Source organism: Hemiscyllium ocellatum, chromosome 8 (genome assembly GCF_020745735.1).
Source record: "Hemiscyllium ocellatum isolate sHemOce1 chromosome 8, sHemOce1.pat.X.cur, whole genome shotgun sequence".
NCBI lineage: Eukaryota > Metazoa > Chordata > Chondrichthyes > Orectolobiformes > Hemiscylliidae > Hemiscyllium > Hemiscyllium ocellatum.
In genome coordinates, this window is record NC_083408.1 from 23,423,873 (window position 1) to 23,439,654 (window position 15,782).

Sequence of the window (15,782 nt, forward strand, 5' to 3'; positions counted from 1 at the left end):
ACTGTGCGGTTTTATGAAAACTTAGCTTTAAAATCATGGAAAAGAATTAGACTGTTGCACAGATCCTCTGTCTTTACAGGAGGCAGGTTATGGAGTGATAAAATGATGGACAATCCTCAAGGTGGCAATATCCAAAAAAAAACATGATTTTTCCACAGCTTAGCATGACTGGCCAAGCTCTTACAACTTAACCAGTTTGTCAAAACCCTGCTATGTAACAGAATTGACTTATTAGCAATAATTAAGATGATATTTTCAAAATTACACTTTGTTACTGCAATGGTGTGATGATAAAGCTTATAAGTAAATGTCTGCTCTTCCATAGCTGGGAGGATCTGTTTCACAAAATAACTTGCACTCGCTTTTCATTTCAATCCAAATAAAGTATGCCTGTGAAATATTGAATGTGATACAGAAGGATGTAAACCAAAATTCAACAAACCCCTTTCACTGTTTTCTTCTCAGTTATCAGTAGTTTTAAATCTCTCTAGGTTGTTTTGATTTTGTAGTTAAGGGTTTGGTACGTTTACAGATTCTTTTTGTAGTATTTGAAAATATGGCTGAATTCAAAACCATGTCTGTAAACTCTTCAGAGGCAATATAGACTATTTGTTGTTGACCATTTACATCTATTCAGTAAACTTACGGTTCATTTATGATCCTTCAAAGTGCCACATATTGGTCATCTTGGTTTCAGCAAAGCTGACGTTCTGTGTTACCATTAACACTGATTTCCCAGTGGGATTTTCACTTTGGGAAGACCAAAATTCCCTTGAGCTTTACTGCAAGGAGTTCTGAAACTTAAGTTAAGATCCTTGCTTCTCATCACTGCCACTTATTATTTTCTCTGTCACTATCCCAGAGCCCCTGTATCTGACCCATTATTTTACTCTTTTAACATAGTTAATTCTGATCTGCTTTTGTCCCTTTATCCTGCAGTTGTTGATGTCTGTATTTGACAGCAGCATTAAAGCACATGGGGTTGTTGACAGCGACCCCTTTGATTGGGAGAAAACTGGGACGGATGGATCTCTTACCATGATAACCACATCTACCACTCCTCAGCTACATACGCGGCAGACACCTGCTGCTCTTGGGTGAGTAGGATACCACTGAATTGGAGAATTTGAATCTGTTGAAGGAATATTTCTCAATTTAACAGTGCTCACATCTAAGCATTGTTTAGTAATTTAAACAATGCTCAAAGATTTCTTGTGGATCACAGCCTTGTAGAACAAACTGGTTCACCACTGTGTGTTAATTGCAGCAGTACCTGCTCATCAAAGATCTAGAATTGATCTAATACTTGGGATGCAGTTGGCAACTGATATTTGGCGTAGCTGCAGAGAGGACTGTCATATAAGATACCATATGAGATCTATACCACTTGTTCCTATTTACTGTGAAAGTTGGTCTTGTATCTCTCTCAAATCATTCTTTTACAGCTGAAGTCAATTTGCACAGCAATAGTAAAACCTTCTGAAAGCATATTCAGAAAAGAATAAAGATTAAATCTGTCCACAGAATTTTAAATTGTTCCATATTTCTACAAGCTCCGTAATCAGTAACACTTTTGTAAGACCATGTTCTTGCTTCATTTTCACAATATGTGGGTGAGATGATGTCAATGTTCATTAAATGAAGTGCAAATTCCAAAAATGGAAACTGTGAACTTGAGCCTATCAGAGATTATTGGACAAAATCTGAAGCATGTATCCTAGACAAACTTTGCATAATAAGCTATGGGCCAAAGACACAACAATAAATTATTTATTATAGAATCAATTGATCAGACATAATTTTGTAACTGACCCAAGTGTATGCGATACAGTTGATCTCCATCCCACAACACTATTCAGTTTACTGAGAAAAAGTGTATGTCCTAACTTGTTTTTGAAATAATAATGTTAATGGTGTACGTCTGAAGCCACGCACACAAAATAAAATTCTGTAAAGAGGACAAAAAGTCTTGCCTGAAAAATCAGGTGGCCACTCTAATTTTAGTACCACATTCTGTGTTTATCTTCCAAGTAAATTTAGAAGCTTAGTAGTTTTGAGTTAGGCATTAAAGGGTTCCTACTTAATATATTTTTTTGAATTTTCAAATGCATATATATTTATTTCAAGAACTTGAGTGTCCTATATACATTTCCTTGCTGATTCTTGTTTCATTTCTTGTTAATTCCTTTCCAGGCTCAAAATTGTAGAACTCCTTGCCATTTCATTCTTCCTGTAAACTAATCTTCCTAATTTGAAATCTTAGCAACACTTAACCACTTCATGACTTAAAATTCCATTCAGATGCTAGGACTATCCCTTCTGTAGGTTGATGCTGCCTGGTGATGTGTTTAACTGGTTGGAATAGATGTCTATAATGCTGTATTTAGCTTGTTGGGTAGGATTGCAAATTTTCTCAGGAAGTTGTGAAATGATTGCTATGAAACAAATGGTTTATGTCAGAAGCAATGGAATAAATTTATTGATAATAACAGTTACACAGTAACAAGATCATGTAGATAACAGTAGTTTGTGGAACTTCACCTATGTTATCCTAATACAAAAATAATACATTGTGTGATTCCCTGTGAAATAACTCCACAGATGCTGGTATCCCATCACCTTTACTTACACATGGCGAATCCTTGACACTGATCCAGCAGAACCAGCTCTCAAAATGAACAGGCTGTTTGATATTGCTGTTCTTATCTGTCAACCAGGCCTCCCTGCTTAGATCAGGTTAACAGCACCAGTCAGGGAACTCATATTCTGAGGTCCACCTAGCTGACGACCTTACAATCACTACATCCTGCATGAATTATCTTGGCAAGATGAAATCTGGATCGGTTTGCAGTAGAAACTCTATTCCAGCTATTCTCAGATTCATGTAGTCTCCAGCCCCCTACCTGATCACCTCAGAAAAACTGATTACTACTTTGATATATACTGCTGTTCTTAGTTTATCAGCAAAAGAAAAAACAATTTGTTTAAACACAAATACAGCTGCTTTTAATACATGGGATTAAAGACAAAAGGAATGTTTTCAGACTTAGGAACTGTGCCTTGGAGTGATGTCCAATTCCAATTGGCTTGATAATATTCTGCAGCTTTGGTGAGGGCAACCAACACTTTAATGATGTTCTGCTGCCTTTGGGTGGGAGCATCCTGGTCCAGTGGCAATCTGTTGTAAGTGACCTGGGTTGAATGATGTTCTACACCTTGTGGGGAGCGGCCAGGCTCAATGATGATCTGCACCTTGGCTTGGGGTGCCCAGGGTTCCATGATGATCTGCATCTTGGAGTGAGAGCAACCTGGGCTCAACAATGTTCTCAATGCAGCTTTACATTTTGTTTCTTGTTTCACTAGGCAGTTAGTCTATTTCAATTAGTCTTCAATTTAGGTGCTACTTCGAGAACCATCTGTTCATTCTAGGACCATCCATGAATTTTGACGTGTTTTTGAATTACTACTAATACTGGTAATAAAATTGACATGAAATGCATCTTAAGCTCATTGGAAGCTACTGCAATAATAATGTTGCAATAGCAATTTTGTTTTGATGACTTTTCAGAAAGAGCAGTTTTCAGTCACATAGTTTGGAGTGATGTTGATAGAATGCTGAAATGATATCTGGAGTCTCGGGTTATGGAGGCAAAGGAAAAAGCAAAGTTTTTTTTAAAACTGGGGATTACTCCAGTGCTGTCCTCGCTAATGTTTCACTTCACGTTGTTCATAAACTTGGTCATCCAAAACTATGCTGCCTTATATTGAGACAGAAATAGGAGCAGGAATAGGCTATTTGGCTCTTCAAGCCTGCCTTGTCATTCAACTCAATTACCTGTTTCTGCCTTTTCCCCACATCTTTGATCCTTTCAGCCCCAAGTGCCACGTTCAACTCATTCTGGAAACCATACGTGAGGGGCATGGATAGGATAAATAGACAAAGTCTTTTCCATGGGGTGGGTGAGTCTAGAACTAGAAGGCATAGGTTTAGGTGAAAGGGGAAAGACATAAAAGAAACCTAAGGGGCAACTTTTTCATGCAGAGGGTGGTACGTGTATGGAATGAGCTGCCAGAGGAAGTGGTGGAGGCTAGTATAATTGCAACATTTAAGAGGCATTTGGATGGGTATATGAATAGGAAGCGTTTGGAGTGATATGGGCCGGGTGCTGGCAGGTGGGACTAGATTGGGTTGGGATATCTGGTTGGCATGGATGGGTTGGACCAAAGGGGCTGTTTCATGCTGTACATCTCTATGATTCTCTTTACAGTGTTTTTTGTGTTTGCTAATTTCACAGCTTCACCAATCTAAGTGAAGAAATTTTTCCTCATTTCACTCCTAAATTCTTCATCTTGAATCTTTAGACAGTGACCCCTGGTTCTGGACTTCCCTGTTATTGGGAATATCCTTTCTGCATTACCCTGCCTAGTCTGTTAGAATTTTATAGGTTGTATGCGATTTCGCTATTTCTGTTGCAAATACATTTCTAACCTATTCAACCTGTCCTCGTGAGTCACTTCCACCATCCCACGAATTAGTTTGCTAAATGTTCACTGCATGTGCTCTATAGCAAGGCCATCCTTCCACAGATAAGACCAAAACTGCGCACACATTTCAGGTGTGGTCTTACCAAAATACTGTGTAACTCTAGCAAGTCATCTATGTTCTTGTACTCAAATATTTTGCTTTGAAGGCCAACAGACCATTTGCCGCTTTGACTGCCTGCTGAACCTGCATGCTCACGTTCAGTGACCTCATGAACTTCCATTCGCCATTGCTAACTGACCTAGATTGTCTCATGGTCAGGTAGTTCCTCAATTCTAACAATTGTTGCTTTTACATCCCTCCTTACCCTCCAGCCCTGCAATTCTTCAAGATTTCTTCACTCTAATTCTCGTCACTAATTTTAATTGTGGTATAATTGACAGCCATGCCTTTAACTGCAACGACTTTAAACTCTGAAAATTCCTTTCCTACCTCTAGAACTCTCTTCTATCCAATCTTTTAAGACCCTTAAAGACTTAGATCTTTGGCCAAGTTTTTGGTCATCTTTTCCTAATAAAGTGGTTTGATGTCAATTTTGGTTTGTTAACTTGCCTTTGAAGTGTTTTCGGGTAATGTTGATGTAGCACCTGTAGATGGCAACAGATAGGAATAAAAGATGGTGGCATGGTGGCACAGTGGTTAGCACTGCTACCTGGGTTCATTTCCAGCCTCCGGCGACTGTCTGTGGGGAGTTTGCACATTCTCCCCGTGTCTGTGTGGGTTTCCTCCGGGTGCTCCGGTTTCCTCCCACAGACCAAAGATGTGCAGGTCAGATGAATTGGCCATGCTAAATTGCTTGTAGTGTTAGGTGCATTAGTCAGAGGGAAATGGGTCTGAGTGGGGTACTCGTTGGAGGGTCGGTGTGGACTCATTGGGCCGAAGAGCCTGTTTCCATACTGTAGGGAATCTTTTAAAAAAAAAAGTGCAAACAAAGAAGCATTAAACAAAACATAACGTAGATTGGGAATGGGGCAAAGTAGGACTTAGAATTGGGAGATGGAAAGAACTAGAATCATTTTTTTAAAAAAAAAGGAAAATAAAAAGTTTTTAAAACATTTAAAGAATTTTTTATTTTTCTATTACAGAGAGAAAGCAACAGAAAGAAAGAAACTGAGACAGAGTATATGGGATCTACACAGACAGGCTTCACTGTGGACTGGGGGCTAGTCGATCTTGCTTTAAGCTCAGAATTAGGAAAGCTGACGTGAAACTTTAAGTAAAAGAATCATTTTGGAGCTCTGATGAAATATATTCTCTGGTGGGCATGCCTAATTTGAAATGGAGGTGTTACAGAACAGCTGGTGTTCAACTTTCAAAGTACACAAATAAAATGTTTACCATTAACAAATTTAATAAGGTTTATCTTATTTCATTTGTTAAATAGCAAAAACAGTGAAAGAGTACATAGAATATGACGCTGAACACAGTCAGAATAAAATATCATTTTCCCACTCATGGAATAAGTATAAAACAAATTTTATTTCAGCATGTACATGTTGACTTTCAAGTCAAGCTGCAGTATCCAGTCATTTCAAACGTCACCAAAGATAAATTGCACTTTATTCCAGTGTCTTTGACTGTATTCCCTGAATATACGTGCAACTGATTAAAGAATTGTAATGCCAGTTATGGAGCTGATCATTTGCTGTCTCCTATTCAGGAAGTAACATTAACAAACCAAAGGGAGAGGGAAGTATTCACATTACTGAACACATTCTAAGGCAGGGGTTCCCAAAGTGGTTTTAGGATCCCAAGTAGGTTGTGAACTAAAACCTTGGGGGAAGAGATTCTGAGCCAACAAAGGCCACAGTGGAGTTCCTCCTCTTTTCTCCAGGAGTTTTCTCCTCTGCACCATGTTCTCATACACTGACTTCCCTTCCCCCTCTGCTGCAGTGGTTCATTGAGGGGTCGTACTAATTTTTGAGCCTTTAAATGGGGTCGCAATGGGAAAACATTTGGCAAACACTGTTCTAAAGCAGTGTAAAAGATACACTAAATGAAAGAAACATAGGCATGAAACAATACTGAGACTTAGTTTGGAATAGAGCAATAACAACAGTGCAGATGAAGTGAGGTTTATAGAGAAACTTGTATAGGGAATCCTATCTAAAAGGTGGTTCGGTCTTAATGTGATTTTTCATAATATTTTTAAACCAAGTGACATATATATTAAATTGGCGATAACTGATAGGAAATGGTAACATGGTAATTGTTATCAAACTAGTAATCCAGAAGCTCAACAGAATGTTCTTGAGGCAGAGTTCAAAGCCTGCCACTGGAAATTGAGCAATTTAAATTCAATCAAATAAAATTTGGAATTGAGAAAAAAAAATTGGTGCTAGTAATGGGAACTATAAAACTTCAGCAATGTCCTAAAACCTATTTGGTTCACCCTTTAGGGAAGAAAGTCTGAAAATAAGTTTTTAAAATATTAATCACAAATTGGATTATATGGTTTTGGTATTTGGTGATGTCATGACAATTTGGTGGTTTGGGAGGAGTGAGGTTGGGAATAATAGGTGGCCAATTCTGGATGAATAACACAAACTACCAGCAAAACCTGCATTTCTAAAGAACTGCCATTTTTTACAGGAGATGTTGAGGAGTAAATAAATGTCTGTTGAGTGTGTGCCCAAATTCCTTACAAATAGGGAGAATTGGGACAAAAGCCCAAAGATATGTCAAGGGGAAGGTTTTTGAAACCGCATCAGATTATAGCAGAGTGTTCAAGGAATAGGTAATTTGATCGTTTCTAGGGCTGAACTGTACCCTGCCCAGACAGAATGGAATTTGCAGACTTGCATTGTTGCCTAGGCAATCTGATGGATAGGTACGTCTGAACTCCAGATTGGCTCATTGTTGTATTGTTGGGGTGATTTGGGCTTTTTGGGCTCCAAATAGAGATTGCTCGTGGGCATGTTGTTGAGATCTATGAATTCACAATATATTATTTTAAGACTGTTTCAGCTAGTCTCCTGAAACATTTAGTTACTGGTCTGTATAAGGTTATCTAAAAGTTTTGCTCACAAAGAAACTAGAAGTCATCTCAAACTACCGTTGATACATCCTGAAATACTGAAACATATTACCAATGCCAAGTGCAATTTGTTAATATTTTGAACAGTCTTGCCGTGTTGTTAGGGAAGGGAACTAGATACAATTATTATTCTTTGGCTCAAATCCGATATTAATATTTACTCACATTTATAGTAGCACCTTTATCGAAACAAAAGAGAGAAAGCACATTAAGCTTTTACAAAGCAGATTACTAAACTTGACTGCATTATTATGATCATAAATTCCTGCATTGCTACATGAACACAAAATGGAACATTATTTTTTTGATTTCTTAAATTTTCTTCAACATAACTTGGATGCTGTACTGTGTGTGGGAACATAGTTCTCTTCTCTTAAATCATACAAGTTTGCAAACACAAAAGTTTTTTGTACAATTTGCTGTTAAAGCAAAATGTTTTCCTTACTTTGCTTTAAAATTCTTCCATCATTCCCCTCCCATCACAAAACCCTTTGTTCGTTAAATCATCTCGCATGCAGTACCAGTTTTTGTGTAAGTGCTTTGGTTCCAAGCCTCTGCAACTTATTGTTGCAGCCACGAAGAAGTGCACAAAGTGTCCTCTTAATTTTTTCACAATCCCTTTGTTTCCTAGTAGTTAACCCAATTTGTGAAATTGTAGGCATGTCCCTGCCATTCTTGATTTAAAATTTGCTAAACTACCAAGCAATCAAAGAGCTTAAAACCTAATCATTTTAGTCCCCAAAATGTCTTACATTAATATTCTAGCTTGTCCTTTTAATGAGGCGGGATGTTAGATTCTTTGACTTCATGTTGATGACTTGTTCTAAACAGGAGATATTATTTTATTATTTTCCCATCATGTTTACTTGCTTCCAGTTATTTCACAACAATAGAACAATATATTATGGTCATTTAATCAGAAACAAAAACAGAAATTGCTGGAAAAATTCACATCTGGCATCCATCTGTGAAGAAACATCAGAGTAAATGTTTCTGGTCCGGTGATCCTTCTTCAGAACTGACAGACTTGCAGCATCCGCAGTTCTTTTGGTTTTTATGATCACTTAACCATTTTGTAGGAAAGGTGTGTTCCTTATGTACCAGATATGATACTTTGCATCTGTCATGTAGGAAAAATCTGTTGTAATTTATTTCTTTCCCACAGCTAAGCAATTAGCGTATCAAAACATTTGATTCCCAATATGTTCTTATGCTTCTGTGATTCACAAAATATTCTGTGCTACTCACAGGCAGTTAAAGCAGACAATAAATAACTGCTTGGTGTCTCCTCCCCATTATGCTGTGTAGCATCCTACCACTTTCATGGCCTGGGGCCAAAATTGGCAATCTGAGTGGAACATTGGCTGAAATGTCAGTGAACGCAGAGGTGTACCCTCAGTTGTGAATCATAGAGGCCATCCTCTTGACAGTTAACCAGCTGAAGAAAATTAGTTGACCATTAGCAGTGTTATTGAGAGTTCATTTGCAAGATGTTTTGCAAAGAATGATACAGCTGAGGCAAGACTCCTGACTGTGACAAAAATATCACTAAAATAATCATTAAAATTGACGTGCAAAAACAAATTATGACAACATTTTGTCATGCGTGTTGGCTATTCAAAAGCATCTGATTTGTAATAGGATTTTGCAAATATATGTTGTAATATCCATAAATAGAAATGTTCATTCACTGTGACTTACTGAATAATTTCAGGACAGTATTTCATGTGCAATTCCAGCTTTGAGCATAAAAAGGCCAATAAACCTTTGTACCAATGTTGACGCATTGAAAGAGCTCCCTGATGAGCCATCACTCCTCTTTCCTCGTAGTTCTGCACTTCCTGTTCAATTAATATATCCACTTGACTTTCGAAAATTAAATCTGCTTCCATATTTCATAAAGACAATGCATTCCAAACCACATGAAAGGTATCTTTGTCACTGTCAGTCACACAAGTACGCACTCAAGAAACACGTTAATCAATTTTGGAAATTTCTATTTTTCTTTCTGTCTTCTGGAAAATCAACTATATAAAATATCTTGCCACTTATATTTCCACAGAATTGCTAATGCTTCACTGGTGCCAGGAGATCTGATGAAAGAAAATACTGATGAGGTACTGCAGGATGAACAGCTTAGCGATGGCGAGAATGTTGTTCCAGGCATCATTAGTCCTGAAAGAATGGCAGAAATGCAAGAAGCCCATAACCCTCAAGTTCCTTATGTTGGGGAGAAGGATGTTTGGGAAGAAATGGACATTAATAGAAACAAAATGAAGACGACTGGCTGTAAGGTAAACTGGGTTTCAGCGTCTCAGACGAGGATGGTAGAGATGATAGGAAATTGTAGAGATCATAATATTTTTGAAATATATTCATGTTTGCCACTTTCATGAAAAGATATTTGAAGCTCTGTTCATGTATGGAAATGACCCGAATATAGCCTTCCATTTTTCCCACCATTGACAGAGAGCCATTCTACTTTTTAAGTTACAAGGTATCATTTTATCAGTGCAGGTATGCTAACGGATATATACAGATATATTATCTATTATCTAGATATTTTCAAGGGCGAGCAAGAACAAAACCTTGGACAGATGATGCAAAGTAGTGATTTGAGCTATTATTAAATTGGACTTAGATTATTTTGTTTGTTGATTTTTAGTGTCCCTGAATGGTACTGTTTATGGCTTTGTTATTATTATGAAATTGAAGCTGTGTACTGTACCTTTTAAGAGAGAGTGAAGACTGTTTTGGTAGTGAAAGTTTGCAGACAACTGTCATGTGACATATTTCCAGAATGTACTGGAAAATTGAAAATGTGTAATCTTTGACTGTAAACTAGATGCCTCAATTATTTTAACCACCATTTGAATTTAACTAATCAGTTTAAATTATGCCCCAGGATGCTAAAACCCAATCAAATTTGAATTTTACTGTTTTGACAACATTGAATCAATGAGGCAATCCAATGTTTGAGGTATAAATAAACCGGTGTTTGGAGAGTTAGCCAGAGAGTGAGTGACAACCTGCCATCTAGAAAGAGAGAGAATGCCATCCAAAACACATTCTATCAAAGGTATCTTTTTCATGTGCAACATCATTGCAGCAAAAGACCAAAGATGATCCAGGGAGGTCTGCAGCAGAAGAGGACCAAGACCAACACAGAGGATGACAGCCGCTCTCTGGTTTTGAAAATTTAATATAGTTTTAATAGGGGCTTTTATTGGATCAGTATATTGTTATAGAGTGAGAGATGGATAACAGACATTCGAGGGAAAGGAGGTTCAGAGTTGTAAATAGTTGTTGTTTAATGTTCACTTTTAGAATTAAAGAATAAAATTGATATTTTTCTTTAAATAGTGGAATTTGGGGCGTTCTCTGTCTCTCATGGGCGACATGGTGGCACAGTGGTTAGCACTGCTGCCTCACAGCGCCAGAGACCCGGATTCAATTCCCACCTCAGGCGACTCTCTGTGTGGAGTTTGCACATTCTCCCCGTGTCTGCGTGGGTTTCCTCCAGGTGCTCTGGTTTCCTTCCACAATCCAAAAATTTACAGGTTAGGTGAATTGGCCATGCTCAGTTGCCCGTAGTGTTAGATGAAGGGGTAAATGTAGGAGTATGGGTCTGGGTGGTATACGCTTCAGTGGGTTGGTGTGGACTTGTTGGGTCGAAGGGCCTGTTTCCACACTGTAAGTAATCTAATCTAATCCAATCTAATCATACTTTAACAGATTACGGGGCGAGGTGAGCTTTTCTGTGTGTTTGGTTTAATTAGCAGAAGGGCTCACCGCCATGTTGTAACATTATTATGCAATCCAATGAGTGTTCTGAACTCATGTGCCTGCATGAGAGCAATCTTCCTCTCCCATCTACTCATTTACAGATTGCACACCAACAAAACAGACTGGTCCTTACACAGACGACTAAACAACTAAATGGATGAGGAGGACACTCCACAAATATCCTCCTCTTCATTGTCAGCTTATGCACAAGCTCAGCATATCAATTCAAAAGAAATATTTGCAACCATCTTCAACTAGAAGTGTTGATTTGATGATCTGCCTTGGCCTTCACTTGAGGTCTCCAGCACCATGGATAGTAGCCTTTAGCCAATTTGAAGTGACTCTACATGATATCAAGAAAGGCTTTAAGATGCAAGGTACTACAAAGGCTGTGGGCCCTGACAACATTTCAGAATTAGTACTGAGGACTTATACTCCAGAATTGACTGTGCCCCTAGCTAGACAGTCCCAGTACAGCAGTAACATTTTCAGTTGCCTAATAATATGGAAAATTACAGAGCTACGTCTTGACAAAAAGCAGGACAATTGAACCCAACCAATTTCAATTCACTTAGAGTGCTGTCAGTCATCAGTAAATTGATAAAAGGTATCCTTGACAAATGGCACCGCTCGGCAACATCTGCTTAATTTGGTTCCATCTGCACCGCTAAGTTTCTGATGTAATCATAGCCTTTGTCTAAGCATGGGTAAAAGGGCTTAAATCAGGGGTGAGATGAAATGACTCCCTTTAAACTCAAAGCATTTAACTGAATATGGAATCAAGGAGGGCTGTCAAAACTGGAGTCACTGAGAATCAAGGGGATAACTTTCCCCTGATTGGAATTATTAGCACAAAGTGGTGGTTGTTGGAGGTCAAATGTCATATCGTGAGACATTGCTACAGAAGAACTCAGGATATTATCCTTGATATAATCATCTTCAGCTGCCTCATGAAGGTCAGAAAGTAGAGATGTTTACTGATGATTGCACAATGTTCAACACTGATAATAACTCATCTGGTACTGATGCAGTCTGTGTTCTTATGCAGGCAGGCTTGGACAATGCTCATGAGTGGGCATTGCTAAGCTACAGTTAAGCGGCTTGACACTTCAGTGTTGCCAATGACCATCTCCCTTCGATATTCAATAAAATTATAATCACATAATTCAGGACTATCAGCATCCAGAAGGTTACTATTGACCAAAAGCTAAACTGGGCCAGCTGGATAAGTACTGTGGCTGAAAGAGCAGTCCAGAGCCTGGGAATTGTACAGTGAGTAACTCACCTCCCGACTCTCCAAAGCCTGTTCACCATCAACAAGGCATATGTTAGGAGTGTGACTAAGTACTCTGGCTTGACAGAATGAGTGCTGCTCCAACACAGGATCAGTGCAGTGACTCAACACTGATGTGTGCCCCAGTATTTGGGTGAGAGGACTGAAGATATGAATGCTAAGTTTATTGATGACACAAAGACAGGTAGAAGAACATCAGTGAGGCTCAAAAAGGGAAGGATAATTTAACCAGTGAGCAAAGGTCTGGCAAATGGGCAACAAGGTTGGGAAATGTGAAATTGTCCACTTTGGCAGGAAAAATAATAAAAAGCTTATTATTTATATGCGAGGTTGAAGAACTCTTGAAATGTAGAGGGCTTTTAATGACCTTGTGTTTGAAATGCCCCAAAAGATTAATATGCGGGTGCAGTAATTAGGAAAGCGAACAAAATGTCCTGGTTTTGAGAAGAATTGAATACAAAAGTAGATAGATTATGCTTCAGTTATATGGAGAACTGCTGAGACTGCATTTGGAGTTCTATGTACAGTATTGATTTCTTTATTTAGGGAAGGATTGCTGTAAATCCAGAGAAGGTTTACTCAGTTCATATCTATAACGGGAGGTTGTGTTATGAAGAAGGTTTGGACAGGCTAGCTAGGTTTGTTTAGAAATCTAGTCAGGATGAGTGAACAATAAGTTTGAAATGGTGCATAGCCTAAAATCCAATACAGTAAAGATTGTGTTTCACTAAAGCAAGAGAATCCATTGTTTTGCAGTTGTCTAACACCCTATGGTCTTATATGTGGTGGAGGTAGGAAGGGAGCTAGAAACAAATACAGGTATCTGGTGGAAAAACTGCACAATATGAAATAAAGGATACCTTCACTATTTTTACATGTGACTTTTAAAAATTGTTTACTTGTACTTGTATTGGCTTAATTATATCAATTGCATCTTAATTATATCAATGTCTCAAGTTCTGGATTCGCTCGCAATTTTCAGAACTTAATTACTAACTGTAACTCATTTGTGCCACGTGGAGCTCATGATGTAATGGTTCGAATATAATTTTGTTGAATTATATTTCAATTGTAAGGTGTAATTCAGATTATTGCTGGACAGTAATTGGTCATTTGTTTCAGGTACTAATCAAATTAGAATTGAGCTGTTTGTAGATACGAGATAAGTCTCCATTAGTTTCTGTGGAAAATATTCTCTGTTTTAGTGTATGTTTTGGTAACTACTATATCTGCTTTTCCAGAAGCAGTTTCTGTCTTGTAAGAACTGGATTCAACATTTGTGTAGCAAACATTTTTGAGTAACATCTGTTCGATGTCTTTGGGAAGCCATTGAAATTAACTGTAGTAAGAACAATTTTCTGTTAAATGTGAAATAGTTTCTGACAGATCATTCTATTTAGAGTCCGCAAAGACAGCAATGTCAGAATAGTATTCCTTGTCCTTTCGGTCAGGATCTTGTCCTAACATGACCACTTTTTTGTGCCAAGGTAATGAATGATCCTTAACCAATGGATCCTTCATGGGTTTGCTTGTGGTAAACTACAGGATGTATTGATCAATGCTGAAAATGTGTTGCTGGTTAAAGTACAGCAGGTCAGGCAGCATCCAAGGGACAGGAAATTCGACGTTTCGGGCCAGAGCCCGGCTCTGGCCTGAAACGTCGAATTTCCTGTCCCTTGGATGCTGCCTGACCTGCTGTGCTTTAACCAGCAACACATTTTCAGCTCTGATCTCCAGCATCTGCAGACCTCACATTTTACTGTATTGATCAATGCAATGTAACATACAATAAAGCATCAGGGAATATGGTGAGTGAAGTTATGCTCTTATGAGTGTTAGGCCATGGCTTTTAGTGGTAACACATTGAGCACCACGACAGAAGACTCTGAATTCAAGTTCCCCCTGCTAGACTTGAGTCCAGAATGTGGGTTGTCCACTACAACAAGTCTTAAAGCAGTGTTCTAGTACTGCAAAATCGTTTTTCAAGTGAAGTCCATGTTTGCGCAAATAGATGCAAAAGATTTATGGCATTATTTGAGCACAAGTGAGAGTTATGATTGTCTTTATCAATATCTATCCTTCTATCAGAGCCACTAAAGGTGATTAGTCGAGAATGATTAATCTTCCTTGATTTTGTATTCTGTGCCTCTGTTAATAAAGCCTGTGATCCTGTATGCTTTATTTACAACTCTTTCAAACTGTTCTGTTACCTTCATTTATCTGTGCACATGTGCAACCAGGTCCATCTGCTCCTCTGACTTTTGAATTTTATCCTTTATTTTGTATTATCTTTCCATATTCTTCCTACCAAAATGTATCACTTCACACTTCTATGTTGAGTTTAATCTGCTACCATCAACTTGCTTATATCCTTGTTGAAGCTGCGCACTAGCCTCCTCACAGTTCACAATAATTTCAAATTTTTTTGTCATCACAAGTTTTGAAATTGTATCCTATAAACCAAGGTTCCTAGTATTTATTCGGGGATACAAGAGTTTGAGCATTAATCACTGGGGAATTCTATTATAACCTCTTGTAAATACCCAATTAATAGTCCATGTGTTCTAGTCCCTAATGAAAGGTTTTTTGCCCAAAACGTCGATTTTCCTGCTCCTCGGCTGCTGCCTGACCAGCTGTGCTTTTCCAGCACCACTGACTCAACTCTAATCTCCAGCAACTGCAGTCCTCACTTTCTCCTGTGGGAGACTTTAAGATTCATAATCTGAGAGTCAGGTGTAATTCATTTAAGACAGACGAAATACCTCCTCATCTGTCTGAGGGTAGAACATCTGTCGAATTCTTTACTGCAGAGAGCTGTTGAGGCTGAATTGGTAAGTGCATTCAAGCCTGAGATAAACTGAGTGTTAATCAGTATGGGAGTCAAACGTTGTGGTGAAAAGATAGGTAAGTAGAGTCAAATTTTTTTTTAGATCAGCCATAATCTTTACTGAATGATAGAGCAGACTTGATGGGTGGAATGGCCTGCTCCTTATTTGTTATAGTATTTGCAAATGTTTGGAGGAATGAGAGATGATTTGATTTAAGCATATGAGATGCTGACAGGTTGCCTGTGTTTCCTCTTGTGGGAAATTTGACATCTAAGGGCCACTATTTTAAAAAAG

The 15,782-nt window shown here is 38.3% G+C and overlaps 1 protein-coding gene across 2 annotated transcripts in view; it reads left to right on the forward strand.

Moving 5' to 3' along the window:
- The window catches only part of LOC132818056 (tau-tubulin kinase 2-like), a 277,076-nt gene that overhangs the window by 179,054 nt on the left and 82,240 nt on the right, over nucleotides 1–15,782 (forward strand). For both annotated transcript variants that reach the window (XM_060828686.1, XM_060828687.1), the window contains exons 10-11: nucleotides 940–1,097; nucleotides 9,643–9,874. In XM_060828686.1, the coding sequence (XP_060684669.1) occupies nucleotides 940–1,097; nucleotides 9,643–9,874 (390 nt within the window). The remainder of the gene's footprint in view (nucleotides 1–939; nucleotides 1,098–9,642; nucleotides 9,875–15,782) is intronic.